This window comes from Hyperolius riggenbachi, chromosome 4 (assembly GCF_040937935.1).
Source record: "Hyperolius riggenbachi isolate aHypRig1 chromosome 4, aHypRig1.pri, whole genome shotgun sequence".
Classification (NCBI taxonomy): Eukaryota; Metazoa; Chordata; class Amphibia; order Anura; family Hyperoliidae; genus Hyperolius; species Hyperolius riggenbachi.
Window position 1 is genome coordinate 272350039 of NC_090649.1, and position 18842 is coordinate 272368880.

The window sequence follows — 18842 nt, forward strand, 5'->3', positions numbered from 1 at the left end:
AGTTGCTATCTTTTATTTTAAGGTTATTTTTTCGATTTTCCTTTTGATGTGCTATCTGCCACTGTTAAAATAAACCTACCATTGAAATGATACTGTTCTGAGACTTTTAATTTCTTTGTCATTGGACAAACTTACAAAATCAGTGAGGGGTCAAATAATTATTTCCTCCACTGTATGTGTATGTGTGTATGTATATGTGTATGTGTGTGTGTATATGTGTATGTGTGTGTGTATATGTGTATGTGTGTGTATATGTGTATGTGTGTGTGTGTATATATGTGTATGTGTGTGTGTATATGTGTGCGTGTGTGCGCGTGTGTGTGTATATATTATTATTATTATTATTATTATTATTATTATTATTATTATTATTATTGTATTTATAAAGCGCCAACATATTACTCAGCGCTGAACATTAATTTAGGTTACAGACAATATTTAGGGGTGACATACAGCAATATGACAATACTGGAATACAAGAAAACCAGATCGCACAGTATTAGTACAAGGTAATGCTTAGTCAGTCACTGGATGAAGCATGGAGATTAGGCAAGTTAGGTTCACTCAAATGCATGGCATGGGTTCAAAGTAATGGAGGTGCCAGATCAGGTAGGACACAAAAGGAGGAGGACCCTGCCCAAAGGCTTACAATCTAGAGGCAGAGGTAAGGACACGAATGGTAGGGGACCAGAGTTCAGCTGTAGGTTTAGAGCACTTGTGAGGGGTAGTAGGCCAGAGTGAAAAAGGTGAGTTTTGAGGGCTTTCTTGAAGATGTTGAAGGAGGGGGCTGCCCTAATGGGTGGAGGTAGGGAGTTCCATAGTGTTGGAGCAGCTCTTGAGAAGTCCTGGAGGCGTGCATGGGACTGGGTGATGCGGGGGGCGGTTAGGCGAAGTTCATTGGAAGAGCGGAGTGAGCGGCTAGGTGTGTACCTCTGAGTAAGATCGGAAATGTAGGTTGGACAGGTTTTGTGGACAGATTTGTAGGTCAGACACAGTATCTTGAATCTGATTCTGGACTGGATAGGAAGCCAGTGGAGGGATTCTAGGAGGGGATCTGCCGTGGTGGAGCGATGGGAGCAGTGGATAATTCTGGCTGCCGCATTCATGATAGACTGCAGTGGGGCTGTTCGGGTCATAGGGAGACCAGACAGCAGGGCATTGCAGTAGTCAAGGCGGGAAATTATGAGGGCATGGATGAGGAGTTTGGTGGTGGCAGAGGTCAGGAAAGGGCGAATCTTACAGATGTTACGAAGGTGGAAGTTGCAGAACTTTGTGAGGTTTTGGATGTGGGAAGTGAAGGAGAGTGCGGAGTCCAGGGTGACACCCAGACAGCGGGCTTGAGAGGTAGGGCGAATGGTAGTGTGGTTAACAGTGACATGCACATCTGGGAGGTTCGTGGATGGCCGGGGTGGGAAGATCATAAATTCCGTTTTGTCTAGATTTAGTTTCAGGAACCTAGCAGACATCCAGGAGGAGATGGCGGATAGGCAGGAGGAGACCTTGTCCATGGTAGTGGTGGATATGTCAGGGGTGTGGAGGTAGATCTGGGTGTCATCTGCATACAGATGGTAGTTAAAACCCATGGAGGAGATAACCTTGCCAATGGAGGACGTGTATAGGGTGAACAGTAGGGGGCCAAGGACCGAACATGGGGGACTCCCACCGAGAGGTGGTTGGGGGTGGACGAGGACTCATTAAAGGTGGTCGTGAAGGAGCGGTTGGAGAGGTAGGATGAAAGCCAGGACAGGGCGAGATCGTGAATGCCCAAGGACTGGAGGAGTAGGGGATGATCTACTGTGTCAAAAGCTGCTGACAGGTCAAGGAGGAGGAGAATGGAGTATTTACCTTCAGCTTTAGCTAAGGCAAGGTCGTTGACCACTTTGGTGAGAGCAGTTTCGGTTGAGTGGGCAGGCCGAAATCCAGATTGGAGTGGGTCAAGCAGTGAGTTAGCATTGAGGTACTGGGTCAGGCCTTTGTGAACCAGACGCTCAAGGAGTTTTGAGGCAAAGGGGAGGAGGGAGATAGGACGGTAGTTGGAGGGTAGCGAGGGGTCGAGTGAGGGTTTCTTGAGCAGGGGTAGTACAATGGCCTGCTTGAAGTCTGTGGGGAAGGTGCCTGTGGATAGGGAGAGGTTGAACAGGGTAGTGAGGACTGGGGCCAATTCCGTGAAGTGAGGCTGGAGTAAATCCGAAGGGATGGGGTCAAGGGGGGGGGGGGGGGGGGAAGTAGTGGTATGGGAAGTCTGCAGTAGGTGGTTGACTTTCTCGGTGGTAGTAGGAGTGAAGGATGTGATTGTGACATTTGGTTGACCTTGCTAAGATCTTGTTGAATACAGTCAACCCAAGTAGTAACTTAGATGTGTCTGGTTACACAGTTAAACATTATTTGGGTATAATACAGAAGTGCTTTCGCTTGAGAAGATTAAAAAAAAATATGATATCCCAGGGAGTCGGTCTATTTTCTGAAAGATTGCATAAATGGTGTAACATCCTTATGCCTTTCTCTCCTCATATCAGGAAACCTGTATTATGTATCTCCAAGGGGAATTCAGGATTTCTCTATATATTTTATTAGAAGCCCGACGAAGGCTATACAGCCGAAAGCTCACTCACTCTTATTCTTTTAAGTTAGCCAATAAATGGTATCATTCGGATTCAATAAACTTCTTGCCATCTGGAAAATAAAATTTTGCCTCGCTATTACAGTTTCTCTCATAACGCTGTTTCTAATCCTCACAGCCCATATCCTTAGAGCGAATGATTCCTTTTCAGTGTTCTCATCAGAATGTTTTGCCGGGTGGCATGAAATAGTTGCCGGGTGGCATGAAATAGTAGCCGGGTAGGGCGAGATGAGAGAATGCAGGGCCGGTGCTTCTATGAGCAACCCTGCTTACAGCATAGGAGGTGAGCCGATGACAGCCAGGTGCTCCCCAAAACTAGCCAGGTGGTGCACCCAGCTAGAAGTGCCTGAGGAGACCACTGCTTTTAGTTTCCAGGATTCTGCTACTGCCGTGTACAACTCAGAAAAAAACACTGTATCCATCTATCTTATCGATAGAATGTAAGAAAAGTCATGTTAATTTGTGGTCTCTAATTTTTGTGACATTAAGACCACGCAAGATCCTTGGAAGTTGCAATTTTCCTAAGGTAAGTTTCACACTATGCCAGATCAGCACCATATGCATTTTGATGCAATATCAGATCCATTTTTTCAGATTCTGATGGCTCATCTACCCATTTAAAGAAACTGTTTAGTAAACAAAACAACCCCAACCAAGCACACCTTGTGACATGTGTGGTGTTCCACTGCCTGTTATGGATGTTCACACCTTCCCAGGCAAATAGTAAAGTGGGAACTAAAACCAGACAATATTGAATAATAAAAAATAAAAAAAAATGTAACCCTCGCTTTTCCAAATTCTGGCATCCTACAATATCATCTTCTACTGAATACATTTATATTAGGTTTTCAATTCTAAAAATGCTTATTTTTCCTTAAAAAAACTTTCTTCTAATTTCTGTAGTCTTTCTTGCAAAATCTTGATTGATAACCTGCCCATTACACATTTGCCCCATTATCACAAGACTGAAAAAGAAACCTGGGAAAACCATTCATTATTTCAATGAGGTCCCATAAGAGTCAAAGATGTGTTTTCAAGGGCTCCTCTATGTTAAACTATTATGGTCGCTAAGATCCTCTCCTCAAGCTAAATGATGGTTAGCTTAGTTTAAAATAATTCCTGACAGGTCCAATCTGATTTCTGATCAATTTTGTATAGTAAAATCTGAAAATTAGAAAAACGATCAAAATCAGATCGGACCTGTCAAAAATAATTGATTTGACCTGTCTGATGGGAAATTGCATGGGGTGCACCAGGCATTATACAAAAAAAAAAAAAAAAAATTTGCACGGTGTATGGTTGGTGCATCTAGCCCAGTGCTGGACAAACTACAGCCCGTGTGCACTGTTACACATGCACGCCTACTTGCCACTTCCGGTATGGTTTCTCCATGGCAACAGGGCGTCACATTACATGCAGTCAGGACGTAGCAGCATATTACACGCTGGCAAGTCACGCGATGAAGTGGCATGTTGCCATGGAGATACACCGCAGGAAGACAGTAGGTGAGTTTTAACCCCGCGCTAGTCGCCCGCTCACAACTCTGAAGGGGGAGGAAGCCAATAATGCAGCATGTGGTCCGCAGAATGCAGGGCTGTGGAGTCGGAGAATTTTGGGTGCCTGGAGTCGGGAAAAAATGCACTGACTCCGACTCCTAATGAATTTGTAACTGTAAAATAGAAAATATGATAAAATCAAATGTTCTATTTCGCAGATAATAGTCATTAAAAATAATGTATATACACAGTACATATACAGTAATAGCTGTGCTCAGTCCACAAAAATGAAATAAACCAATCAAAATTAGTTACTTGTGCTGCTTCAATAAAGCAGTCCCCGTATTTTTAAAGTCAGATATACATATCTGGTTGTGACTGTACAGTATATATGATGTGTACACAGGAATCTCATATATGTTACGGCCAGAACCCGAAGTTTGGCCACTTCGGGTTCTGGCCGGCCAATGCGCGAAGTGGCCGCTGTGCTGCGGCCAATGTTAGAAATGGAATGATTCCTCTGACATTAATGTATCTTCTGGCCGCAGCGCAGCGGCCAAACGTAGAACAACTTAGTTCATTTAATGCAATTCAGCCGGCGGCAATGTAACAATTCAAGCCGCCGGCTTTTTCTCTGCATCTCTCTCTCTCCTTCTCCCCCCCCCCCCTCCCGCCTCTCTCGCTCTCTCCTATGGACAGCCGGGCGGGGACACGAGTGTCCCCCCGGAGTCGTTCGTCGCGGCAGGGGAATCCTGCCGTTCTTGCAGAGCGGGTGCTGGCAGAAGCGATGTCTGCAGCCTCCCCGCTCTGCTTTCCTGGTGCGACGAACGACTCCCGGGGACACGCGTGTCCCCGCCTGCTGCCCATAAGAGGAGGAGAGAGAGGCAGAGAAAAAGCCGGCGGCTTGAATTGTTACATTGCCGCCCGGCTGAATTGCATTAAATGAACTAAGTTGTTCTACGTTTGGCCGCTGCGCTGCGGCCAGAAGATACATTAATGTCAGAGGAATCATTCCATTTCTAACATTGGCCGCAGCACAGCGGCCACTTCGCGCATTGGCCGGCCAGAACCCAAAGTGGCCAGCCAGAACTAGAAGTGGCCAAACTTCGGGTTCTGGCCGTAACATATATACGAAACATCATCTATGCTGTAAGTATAAAGCCTGATGTGTAGCCGTGTCACTAATCGAGATGGTCAATGAGATGGAAATAATTCTGCATTGATGCTGATTTATGCAAATGTATGCACTCCCTTTGCTCATGAAATCAAGTAATTTGATATGTTAAAATTTTGTTTGGTGACTACGAATGAGAAGGATAAAAAGAAAAACCTGAGAAGGATAAAAAAGAAAAAGTTTTTTTTTAATACATACCTGGGGCTTCCTTCAGCCCCCTGCAGGCCAATCAGTCCCTCGCTGTCCTCTTCCACCACCTGGATCTTCTACTATGGGTCCAGGTACTTAGCCAGTCAGCGCAGTCCAGCCACGTGCCACTCCCACAGCCAGGAACATTCTGCACCTGTGCAATAGTGCTGCGCAGGTGTAGTACGCTTCCGGCGGCGGAGTGTGTGCATGCGCACTATGCCAGACTGGCTCAAGTACCTGGACCCATAGCAGAAGATCCAGGTGGTGGAGGAGGACAGCGAGGGACTGATTAGCCTGAAGGGGGCTGGAGGAAGCCCGAAGTATGTATAAAACTTTAATTTCATCTGTCTCAGGTTTACTTTGTTACACAGTAGTACTATACTCTACATATGCACTCCCCACAGAGCTGCAGGGAATCCACTGAAAATGTTGTGCACATTGAACAGAGAGGTGTTGTCTGTCACCCATAAACCTGGTTCAGATTGTGCATGAAGAATGTGTAATAGAGGAAGAATCTCCTCATTCCCCTGCAGCGTACCTGCACATCACTCTTACATGTACCCAGTTACATTGCCTAGGGCCTGATAGATGTTCTTTGTTCCGGTTTGTACTTTTTACAAGTACTCTTACCAAGTGTCACGGACGCGTCCTAGAACCACCCGTGAAGAAAATGCGATCGCAATCGATTCTCTGCATCGATTACGATTCAGATCAATAGAATCTGGATTGGTTGTGTAGGGGCTACCTGTAGCAACCTGGAGTTTCCCTTTCTCCCAGCTGTCACGGAACAGCCGGGAGGAACGTAGGCGAATCTGGAAGATTCGCCGTCGGTTTCTTTGATTTCTTGGTCAGACTTGCTAGTCATTGCAGCGAGCAGAACTGACATTCCTGGTTTTTTTTGTTTTTTTGTTTTTTTTTTAATATAAAAAAAAAAAAAAAAAAAGACAGTCCTTTCCCTCCTTCCACCCCCACAAAAGAAGGAGCCTGCTGCAGCTGTCCCCAGCATCAAGCTGTGCTGATGGCCCATCCATCAGATGAAGCTGATAAGCAGGATGGCAGAACCAATCTAGTTGGGGAAAGTTAGACATTCTGGCTACAATCCAAGCAGGGGAGCTGACACGTAGCTGGCTGCCCCCAAACTTCAAAAGAGCCTTTGCCTAGGAATGACCTGCTGTAAATCCCAGATGTAGATCATATTCCATAAACTGCTATAGGTGTCATTTTCTGTATTGCCGGGCTGGCAGACCCTCCAAACTAACAGAGCATGTAGGGCCCTGTCTGGCGCTGGTTCTGAGAACATTTCAGAACATTCTGAGGTAAAGACTGCCAGTTAGGCCGTTCGAAAGTGCCCTGATGATACCACAGGGGTCCCACCCCTCATGTTTGGTATCAGACTGCTGGGTAAATCGAGACAGACCTGAAAATGTTAGTAAATCTGCCCTGACCTGTACAGTTCTGTGAGATAGAGCCCATATATGGTTAGATATGATTTCTGGTCCCCAGGACAAGGGGAGGACTCATCTCATCTTCTAAGGGGGTGTGTGGCTCCTGCCCTCACTCCCTCCTATTGGATCAGGGGCATAAGAATGGCAGAGGAGCCAAACTCACTGTCCTCCACCCTGAAACACCATCTTGATCTCATCTGTGCCAGCTTGAGGATATGCTGGCATCCACCTGGTCTGAACTCTGCACTTTGATCTGAAACAAAGGATTTTACCAAGGACTTTATGATTCTTCCCACAAAAGGACATCTTTCCATGAAACTAAGTATTTTTTCTCCCTTTCTTTTATTTTTCATACTGGCTATTACTGTTTCAATAATTGTTGATTTTAATAATTGTATATATTATTTATATTGCCCGTGAATAAAAGACTTTATCAAAGTCATTCACTGTTCCGCTACCCTGCTTCTCAGCCGCACAAACTGAACCAGACTTCTGAAGAGACGCTACTGTTACTAGCCGGACAGAATAGTGTGTGTTTAAGCGTTTTTATTTGCAGGTCGAGAAATAACCAGTTAGTGAGTTCCTCTGTCTCAGAAAACAGAGGTGGTGGCAGTTATACCCTGAAATAGTGTGTAAAGTTGTAATTACCGTACCTCACAGGCTCCCTTCTAGTCGGGCTGCTGCCCAAGTTCCGTCGATTTCCGTGCACCGAGTGCGACCACAGCTTGCATGATCCATGTGCTAAAACCGATTGGAAGGCAATTTGCGGTCTGACCACTAGGGCTCTTGTGACACCAAGGACTAGTTTTAGTCTAAAGGGAATAAATATAGTAGTCTACATATCCTTCTCACTTCAGTTGTCTTGTAAAATTCCTAAGCGTTGTCAGTTAAGAGACGAATTTCACGTTACATACTTTTAATCAACAAAATTGTAATATGCAAATTAGAGGAGTCGAGTCGAGGAGTCGGTGGATTTTTGGACCGACTCCACAGCCCTGGCAGAATGCGGCCCGAGCCACACAAAGTTTGCCCAGGCCTGACTTAGCCCCACCCTAGGCTTTAAAAACTGTCCAAAATAAGATTTTCTCCTCTTTGAACCATGAGCCAGCCATCTAACTTCCATTCTCCATTGTCTGTTTAGACTTTTTTTTTCCCACTCTGTCCCATGCTGTGCCCAACAAGCACATAAAATTCTTGTAATAAATATAATCCTCAATTTAATAAAGATGCAAATACATTTATGTCCCCAATGCCTTACCTTGCTTTCTCTTTCAAGCTCGCTCCTTAGCCATTCAAAGTCACTGTATCTTCTGCGGACACTAGACTCTTTCAGCTTAAAAATGGGAAGGTTTGTCTGCAAATTTAAAATGAGGCAGTGTTATAGTGTGTTAATTAGATTAAACAATATCGCCATTATAAAACCCATAATAATGAGTAATTGCTAAGTATATGGGCATTTTCTTTAAATTTAAAAAGATCTCTGCAGCCAAACATAACCTATGTAAAATGTGTCTGTATACGTAGTTAAAGCACAACATTGTTTAGCATAGTTAGTGAAAGCTCCAGTTTATTAGTTGAGCAAATGTTCATTGGATATTTTAGACTTGTATTGCATATACCTTGCAAAAACACTAGAACAGTTATTTTGACTTTTTATGAAACATGTCAAAACTAAAAAGTACACCTTTTTTACTTGGAGCCCATGCCAGATTCTCTGGATATCCAGACCATAGGTCATTTCTCTTATAGTCCATGACACCTGCAGACTCTGGTCACTCAAGTGGAAAGGATTTTGATTTATAGGGAGAAGAAAAAGTGAGAATGGACCTGGATGTCCATGGAAAAGGAGATGGGCACCAATTAACCACTTCACCAGGAATTAAAATGTTTCTAGTGAAGGTTTTTTTTCCATTTCAATTCCAATTAAAACCTTAAAGAGACTGTGAAGTCTCTTTTTTTATGTTATATTGTCATAAAATCCTCTTCAGCATTAATTTCCAAGTGGAATCGCCACATCTCCGCGGCAGATGAGCGATTTATTACTGAGAAATAGCCCTGCAAAGTTCCAGGGTCGCAGGGCTTTACTTCCTTGAAGAAGCAGCAGAGCTTTGCGCTGTAGCTCTGCCTCCTCCGCAGTCAATCTCTGCCGATCGCCTCTTTTCCCCGCCCCTCTCAGTCTGCTTTTACTGAGAGGGGCGGGGAGGAGACGGAAATACACGGAGATTGATTGCGGAGTGGCAGAGCTACAGCACAAAGCTCTGTCTCCCCAGGGCAGCACAATCTGCCACCTGCAAATTAATGGAACTTTGCAGGTCTATTTTATTTCTTAGTAATAAATCACTGGACCCACAAACTGCTTGGGGGGGAGGGGGGTGTCAGGTTGGGCTGAATCATTTGGAAAGAAAAAAAAATTGTGGACCTGTGTACCAACATCTCATTGTACCCATCCTGTTTTACCCCAGCTATATGAAAAGATTGATAATACAACATAGGAGACAGGTGTCCAGCACTGCTGTGGTTTTATTTGCATACTTGTGCATACATCTTGAACTGCTTGCAACGGAAGATAAGGGTGCACAAACCTGGTGGCTAGTGGTGTGGTGGGTGAAGGGCACTGAATTCTTGAATGCCGCCAGGTCTGTGCATCCTTATCTTCTGTTGCAAGCAGTTCAAGATGTACGTACAAGTATGTAAATAAAACTACAGCAGTGCTGGACACCAGTCTCCTATTGTGTATCAACGTCACTTTAACTTGGCCCAGAGCAGGCAGTGAGACTCTGCCTCGGTAGGGGAAACCATATATGTTAGTGCCGATACCCTTTCATTTTTTTCTCAAAGGTTTATTAAAAGATTGGCCTGCAACTGTCCCTCCCCACATCAGAGAAACCTGTGCTGCACATCTACTTGTCCCTACCTCCCCTTATGCCGCCTCTGCCCGCGCTATGTTCAATGTCGTACTCTGCAGTAAAGATAGCAGCCACGGGTTGCCGTAGTGACGACCAAATGGTCGGCGACGCAAAGTGCCGTGCAGAGGCTGGCGCCTCCTCCCCTCATTGCTTAGTGGAGGAAGCATAAGCTCTGCACGGCACATTGGGTCACCGTCCCTTTGGATGTCACCCTGGCAACTAGTGGCTGCTATCTTTACTGCAGAAGACCACGTGGTGGGAGGGAGGGACAGGAAGATGTGCAGCACAGGTCTCTCTGATGTGGCGGGAAAGCGCAAACAAATCTTTTGATATAGCTGGGGCAGCACAGGCCGGTCATTTTGATCTGGGGGGCTGAAGTTCGGCCTGCGGGCCGTAGTTTGAGGACCTCTGCACTAGGCAGTGTGGGAAAGGTCGAGTTTACTGCATATGCGTTTTTCACACTTTTTTTGTGCATTTTTGCTCCGCACATGCGTTTTTCTTGTGTTTTAATGCGTTTGCATATTGTATATGTAAATCTCATCTCATATGCATTTGTATGCTTTTTGTATATATATATATATATATATATATATATATATATATATATATATATATATATATATATATAAAATGAGCAGCCTTCCTTGTTTTGCTTGCCTCATCGCATGCGACGTCCTGACGTCAGCCGCCTCTGATCCAGCACTTAGCGCTCGCCGGAACTATTTGTTCCGGCTGCGCTGGGGTCCGGCGGCTGGGGGGGGGCCCTCTTTCGCTGCTGCACGCGGCGGATCGCCGCGCTGCACCGGCGATCAGGTAGCACACGCGGCTGGCAAAGTGCAGGCTGCTTGTGCTGCTTTTTATTTGAAGAAAATCGGCCCAGCAGGGCCTGAGCGGCAACCTCCGGTGGTAATGGACGAGCTGAGCTCGTCCATACCGCCAGGATGGTTAAATTGCACACTGTCCAAGTATAAGCAGCTGCGACAAAACCACTACTCCTTTAAGTCTGCACATACAACCACCATCGGAGCGTGATCTTTAAATAATCTGTGGACATCACAGGGCTATGGATTGCGCTCACCACGTGGACTTCCACAGTGTGATTGGCTGTGGATTGGACCCTTCATAAAAACTACAATACGATTTGCAGAAAAAAACCACAGAAAAATCACATTACATCATGCAACTGAAGAATTGTACGGAGTATTAGGTTCTTTTATGGATATTGTAAGACAATGAAATAAAGGACTTTAATCTAAAAATTGAGCACCGGTACATATACTTGCGTGGATAGTTTGGCAATTCTCCTGGAGAAGGCCACGGACATAGGCGCACCTAATCCAGAAGGAGATTCTAGGCAATCCACATGCGACCTTGTAGGATTAGAGCTTCTCCCCTATGTGGAAGGCAGTGCTATCAGTTATAACAATAATAATATTTATATAGCGCTTTTCTCCTTGGGGACTCAAAGCGCTGAGACTCAAAGGCTAGGGAAAAGGTGAGTTTTTAGCCTTTTTTTAAAGCTGTCCAGAGAGGGAGCCTCTCGTACTGATTGTGGAAGTAGTTCCATAGAGTAGGGGCTGCGTAGGAAAAGGCCCGAGCACCAAATGTTAAGTGTATCCTGGGAATAATCAGCTTCATCTTGTTGGCAGAGCGGAGGGTGCGTGGAGGGGCATAAAGTTCCAATAGATCGGCTATGTATTTGGGTCCCATGTGGTGTAGAGCCTTGAATGTCAGCAGGCAGATCTTAAAATTGATTCTCCATTTTACTGGCAACCAGTGAAGAGTTTGCAGTACTGGAGTGATGTGTGAGCTGCGGGGGGCATTGGCTAGGAGTCTGGCTGCAGCATTCTGTAATAGCTGTAAGGGGCGCAGAACCTTTTCTGTAAATCTGATGAACAGGGCGTTGCAGTAGTCTAGGCGGGAGGATACAAATGCATGAACCAGGGCAGGTAGGTCTTCAGCTGGGATAAGGTGTTTGATTTTCGCTATATTTCTTAGATGGAAGAAGGAAGACTTGACGACAGCTGATATCTGCTGTTTGAGTTTTAGATTTCCATCCAGGATCACCCCGAGGTTTCGCACAGAGTCTTTATACTGTACAGTATCTCCCCCAATTGCTAGTTTGAGGTGGTGAGCGTTTTGAACTTTATCCATCATGTGTGGACCACCTACCAACAACACCTCTGTTTTGTCAGAGTTCAGCCTCAGCCAGCTGGTGTTCATCCAATTTTGTAAATCCACTAGACACGCATTTATGGATGCTGATGGGTCTTGGGTGCCAGGCTTGAAGGACAGATACAGTTGTGTGTCATCTGCATAACAATGGTATCCTTGGCCATAGTTCTGGATTATTTTGCCCAGTGGGAGCATGTAGACTGCAAAGAGTAATGGTGATAGTACAGAACCCTGTGGAACTCCATAGGGAAGTGGCACTGGATTAGAGTAGTGTGTGCCCAGACATACTTGCTGTGTCCTGCCAGATAGGAAGGTCTGAAACCAGCTAAGAACAGTACCCCCTAGGCCACAGTAATTCTTCAGTTGCTGGATTAGTATTTCATGATCCACAGTATCAAATGCTGCAGACAAGTCAAGAAGAATCAAAATTGAGCAATCACCCTTGTCCCTTGCAGTAAGTAGATCATTCATTACTCGGACTAATGCCGTTTCAGTGCTGTGCCTTTTCCTGAATCCGGACTGAAAAGTATCAAAGATGTTATCTGTAAGCCTGGCTTCCAGCTGGTTGGCGACTACTTTCGATAACTTTTGATAGGAATGGTAAGTTCGCCACAGGTCTGTAGTTGGTTACAGAATCAGGATCTAGTGATGGTTTCTTCAAGAGGGGTTTTATGATTGCTTTCTTTAGTTCTTCTGGAATAAGTCCACTTTGCAAGGAGCACTGAGTGATTTTGTGAAGTGCTGGCCTAATCAGCTCTGGGCACTGCATTAAGGATCCAGTTGGGCCAGGATCCAGGTCGCAGGTAGTGGGGCGGAGACTTTAAATGAGAATTCCAAAATCATCTTCACTCAGAGTGTCAAAGACTTGCCATGGTGGTACGGTAGTTATGACGCACCACATTGTGTGCGACACAATGGTAACAATAGTCCATTGACTTTCATGGTACCATTCACAGTAGAGAAAGCATTCCCCTGCGCTGCGATACAAGTCTACACAATGTGCGTGATTTCCAATTGGGTTAATTTGTGCTAGAGCTGCCGATTACCGCTGAAATGGACCCCGATACACAAACCATGTGTTGGTAACACATGCACAAAATCTCATTCATGAATGCATTGACAAGTGTGAAAAAGCCTTTGCTTTTTTATATGTAAAGAGTAAACTTTAACTGAGCCAACATGGCAAAAAGTGTGCTCTAGTCAAGCAGTGATTATCAGAGATTAATTGTAAATTAGGTGTTAAGAATGCTAACTGCCCTCTCATATCACCATCATTTTGGCTTTTTACGCCATTCAACAACACATTTGGGGTTAGAGAGAAAAGTGGAAGACACGGTCTTTACAGCTCAGCGTTTTCTGCAGGTGATATTTTGCATTTCAAATTGCCTCCTCTCAAATTACTTTACAAAAGGGATTAGCTGCTCTCTTCTACTGACCCTGTATAAAATCAAGCCTGTGAAGACTTAAGAAGAATTTTCATACACCGAGTACGGAAGTCTATAAAGTTAATCTCTGAAATAACAGATCAAGTTTACATATACAATACAAGAGATAAAAGTGCCATTGCATCTCATTTTACCATGCATTTCTTCATTCTGAACTTTTGACATAATGATGGGTATGAAGCAGAGTGAATATTCTTGTCTACAGCATAGAGGGGAAACTTTAGAGTAAACATTTTATACAAAACCCATTTAAAAATGTGTGCATACATGAATTGATTAACAGTTACACTAGATTAGTATGAAGACAGCAAATGTCTATGGATGCTGCAACTTTCACATATTTGCGACACAGAAGTCTGCTAATGCACATTTACAATGCATAGAAGTAACAGTTTTCTAGTGGTTAATGTAATGGTGCGAAGAAACATTGGACAAAGTCAAAAGTCCATTAAAGTCTAACCTGGGACAGACCGATAACTGCTGGAGAAGCACAGCTTTGTCTTAATCAGGGCCGGCCTTAGGTTTCACAGCGCCCTGAGCGTAACCAGATTTTGGTGCCCCCCCCCCCCTCCAATTCATCCTCTTCATGCACGCGTGCACACAAGATCCCCTTTAGTGTATATAGGCAGATCCCCCCCCCCCTTTAGTGTATATAAGCAGGTGTGTGTGTACAGTGTGTGTGTGTGTGTGTGTGTGTATGTACAGTGTGTGTGTGTGTGTGTATGTACAGTGTGTGTGTGTGTGTGTGTGTGTGTGTATGTACAGTGTGTGTGTGTGTGTGTGTGTGTGTGTGTGTGTGTGTACGTGTGTGTGTGTACGTGTGTGTGTGTGTGTACGTGTGTGTGTGTACGTGTGTGTGTGTACGTGTGTGTGTGTACGTGTGTGTGTGTACGTGTGTGTGTGTACGTGTGTGTGTGTACGTGTGTGTGTACGTGTGTGTGTACGTGTGTGTGTACGTGTGTGTGTGTACGTGTGTGTACGTGTGTGTGTGTGTGTGTGTGTGTGTGTGTGTGTGTGTGTGTGTGTGTGTGTGTGTGTGTCAGATGCATGAACGTCCCCCTGGAGTCAAATAAGAGGCACCTGCTGCACCGCTTCCCTCCCTCCAATTAAAATATCTCCCCCTGGCACACAGCTTCCCTCCCTCTAATAAAACTGTCCCCAGCCACTCAGCTTCCCTCCATCCAGGCTCCAATAAAAGGGTCTTCCCCGCCGCACAGCTTCCCTCCTTCCGATTAATGTCTCCCGCTCTAAACTCCTTTCAGTTCCCTTCCCTCCCTTCCTCCGATCAGGGCCGGTTCAAGCTACAATGGGGCCCTGGGACAAAAGTAACCCGGGGGTCCCCTGACCCCGTCCCAGGCAGCAAATTCACCCCCCAGGGTCCCCAAACTGGCTGTCGAAGTTCCCCCTCTCAAGGCCTTCTGATTCCTGGGCCCACTGCAACGTTTTTGGCAACACAGCAACTCACTTGTCTCTGTAGGTGTGCTGCTCTATTAGTCCGAGCTCTCGTCTTCATCCTCGCAGGGAAGCCTCTTCTCAATGGCCTGGTGCATATTATTACATAATGACATGTCACATGTGCCAGGTCACTGAGAAGATGCATCTAATGAGGATGAAGACATGTAGCAGGGACTAATGAAGCAGTGCCAGTCGGGACAGGCGAGTTTTTGCTATGTTGTCAAAAACTTTGCAGGAGCCCCAGGGTGCACAAGTCGGGGGAAGGGCAGCTGCGTGCAATTGTGTGAGCATTATGTCTTTTGTGTAACACATGCTTTCATAATGTCCCTATTACATGAAGGACAGCCACAATGCTCACCACTACATGTAGTGCAGCTGTGGTGTCCCATCCAATGCAAAGAAAGGGGGATGTAAAACAGGAAGAGACTGCAGAGAATCCACAAATAGTCATGACAGATTTTACACAACTCCAGGGGAATGCAGATCTCCAGCCTGTCCCTTCTCTGCATGAGGGTCCTGCTCATGTTTGCAGCCTCCTGTACAAGTTTTCAGCCTTGTACATGGTGGTCCCTCTGCACCTACCACCCTTAGTAACTTAACTATTCCCAGCATGAAGGCAGCTCTCTCTCTCTCTCTCTCTCTCTCTCTCTTTTCGTTCCTAAGTCCGTCCAACCCCCATCCCCCTTCCTGCTGCTGTGTGTGTTTAGATAGCCGATTTAAGGAAGAGTAAAAGTTCCCAGTGTGAATTACAGTGACACACGCAGCTCTCTCTTTCTTCTCCATACACCCCTCCCCTACCCAAGCGTGCAGTGAGAAAGTACAGCAGGCCAGCAGCAAACCTTACCGTGGATGCAGCTGCCAAGGACTCCACACTCCGTCTGCTTCCTATTACAGCACGGCACCTCCTTCCTTCCTGAAATTGCATCACGTGCCTGCTGTGCTCTCAAGGAGGGAACCATAGCTGGATCAGGTCGGGTCGGGAGGCAGGACTGAGAGTGGCAATGCTGCAAAATAAGCTGACACACTATACGGGAGAACGTTCCCCTGCCTGCTACTGCTGCCTGTCCCCTCCTACTGTCACACAAGCGCTGCCGCGTCTATATTACTGCGCGGCTGGAGCCGGCCTGGAAAGCCTGGGGGCCTCTTCAGACCCTGGGGCATATACCCCATTTGCCTTTATTGTAGTCCTGCCTCCAGGTGCAAGCAGTGGCTCTCACCATCCATCTTGCAAACAGCGGCTTTGCGCAGCTCCCGGGACATTCTTCTGCATTGTGGCTTTAAGGGTCCTCGCTTGATGAGGTCATCAAGCAAAGAAGAATGCCCCGGGTACGCAGCAAAGCCGCTGTTTGCGAGATGGACGGTGAGAGCCACTGCTTGCACCGTTCTCTACAGGGATGAAGAGAGGCAGGGAACTGCGAGAAGCTCAGAGCGGGGACATTCAGAAGGAAGGAGGAAAGCTGTGCGGTGGGGAAGACCCTTTTATTGGAGGGAGGGAAGCGATGCAGTAGGTGCCTTATGTGACTCCAGGGGAAAGTGCGCCCCCCTGGAAGCCGGCGCCCTGAGCGACCGCTCCGGTCACTCAGGTCAAAGGCCGGCCATGGTCTTAATACAGCCATTTCACCTCTCCAAGGATTACATTTCCTGTGAAGACAGCAGGCCTCTCCTGTTTTTCCAATGGCAACAAATAATCTAACAAGCTTTCTCGTATAGATGTCTCTACATAGCTTTAACCACTTCACATTCAGTCGTTTTCACATTATGCATCCGAGCAATGTTCACCTCCCATTCATTAGCCTATAACTTTATCACTACTTATCACAACGAACTGATCTATATCTTGTTTTTTCCACCACCAACTAGACTTTCTTTGGGTGGTACATTTTGCTAAGAGCCACTTTACTGTAAATGCATTTTAACAGGAAGAATAAGAAAAAAAAAATGAAAAAATTAATTTCTCAGTTTTCGGCCATTATAGTTTTAAAATAATACATGCCTCCATAATTAAAACCCACGTATTGTATTTGCCCATTAGTCCCGGTTATTACACCGTTCAAATTATGTCCCTATTTATTTATTGTATTTATAAAGCGCTAACATATTACGCAGCGTTGAACATTAATTTAGGTTACAGACAATATTTAGGGGTGACATACAGCAATATGACAATACAGGAATACAAGAAAACCAGATCACACACCATAGTATGAGTACCAGGTAATGCTTAGTCAGTCACTGGATGGAGCATGGAGATTAGGCAAGTTAAGTTCACTCAGATGCATAGCATGGGTTCACAGTAATGGAGGTGCAAGATCAGGTAGGACACAAAAGGAGGAGGACCCTGCCCAAAGGCTTACAATCTAGAGGGAGAGGTAAGGACACGAATGGTAGGGGACCAGAGTTCAGCTGTGGGTTTAGAGCACTTGTGAGGGGTAGTAGGCCAGAGTGAAAAGGTGAGTTTTGAGGGCTTTCTTGAAGATGTTGAAGGAGGGGGCTGCCCTAATAGGTGGAGGTAGGGAGTTCCATAGTGTTGGAGCAGCTCTTGAGAAGTCCTGGAGGCGTGCATGGGACTGGGAGATGCGGGGGGCGGTTAGGCGAAGTTCATTGGAAGAGCGGAGTGAGCGGCTAGGTGTGTACCTCTGAGTAAGATCGGAAATGTAGGTTGGACAGGTTTTGTGGACAGATTTGTAGGTCAGACACAGTATCTTGAATCTAATTCTTGACTGGATAGGAAGCCAGTGGAGGGATTCTAGGAGCGGATCTGCCGTGGTGGAGCCATGGGAGCAGTGGATAATTCTGGCTGCCGCATTCATGATGGACTGCAGTGGGGCTGTTCGGGTCATAGGGAGACCAGACAGCAAGGCATTGCAGTAGTCAAGGCGGGAAATTATGAGGGCATGGATGAGGAGTTTGGTGGTGGCAGAGGTCAGGAAAGGGCGAATCTTACAGATGTTACGAAGGTGGAAGTTGCAGGACTTAGTGAGGTTTTGGATGTGGGAAGTGAAGGAGAGTGCGGAGTCCAGGGTGACACCCAGACAGCGGGCTTGAGAGGTAGGGCGAATGGTAGTGTGGTTAACAGTGACATGCACATCTGGGAGGTTCGTGGATGGCCGGGGTGGGAAGATCATAAATTCCGTTTTGTCTAGATTTAGTTTCAGGAACCTAGCGGACATCCAGGAGGAGATGGCTGATAGACAGGAGGAGACCTTGTCCATGGTCGTGGTGGATATGTCAGGGGTGTGGAGGTAGATCTGGGTGTCATCTGCATACAAATGATAGCGACAATGTATAGCGACAATATTTTATTTGGAAATAAAAGTGCATTTTTTTTCCATTTTGCATCTATCACTATTTACAAGCTTATAATTAAAAAAAAAAAAAAAAAAAAAAGAAATATTTCATCTTTACATTGATATTTAAAAAGTTTAAACCCTTAGATAAATTTTTTTTATTATTACTATAGTAATTTTTTTTTATTAAACATTTTGTGTGGGTATTTTTGGGAGGGTGGGATGGAAATAGTATTTTTTTATATAAATATATGTGTATTTTTTTTTACATTTAGATGTAGTTTTACTTTTTGGCCACAAGATGGCAGCCATGAGTTTGTTTACATGACGCTTAGAGCGACGTGGGGGGCGCAAGAGGCAGAAAAAGCGAGGCTTCCGAGAGAAGCTGTCGCTTTTTCTGCAGGGGAGAGGAATCGATCATCGGACACCATGTCCCAATTAATTGATTGATTGATTGATTGATTGATTGATTGATTGATCCCAGGGCTACCGATCCGCGGCCGGGAGAGCACGCGCGATCGGCCGCAAAAGCGCACATTGCCTCCTGGACGTAACTTTTACGTCCAGGAAGCTTAAATGGTTAAGCACCATTATGTAGAACCTGAAGTACTGGACTGCTACAGTAAACCCTGGTGGTAAAGCAACATACT

At 45.6% G+C, this 18842-nt stretch overlaps 1 protein-coding gene across 1 annotated transcript in view; it reads right to left on the reverse strand.

The window, feature by feature from the left end:
• The window catches only part of SNX3 (sorting nexin 3), a 56459-nt gene that overhangs the window by 14475 nt on the left and 23142 nt on the right, over positions 1 to 18842 (reverse strand). Inside the window, exon 2 of the mRNA XM_068279438.1 lies at positions 8183 to 8278. Coding sequence (XP_068135539.1) covers positions 8183 to 8278 — 96 coding nt within the window. The remainder of the gene's footprint in view (positions 1 to 8182; positions 8279 to 18842) is intronic.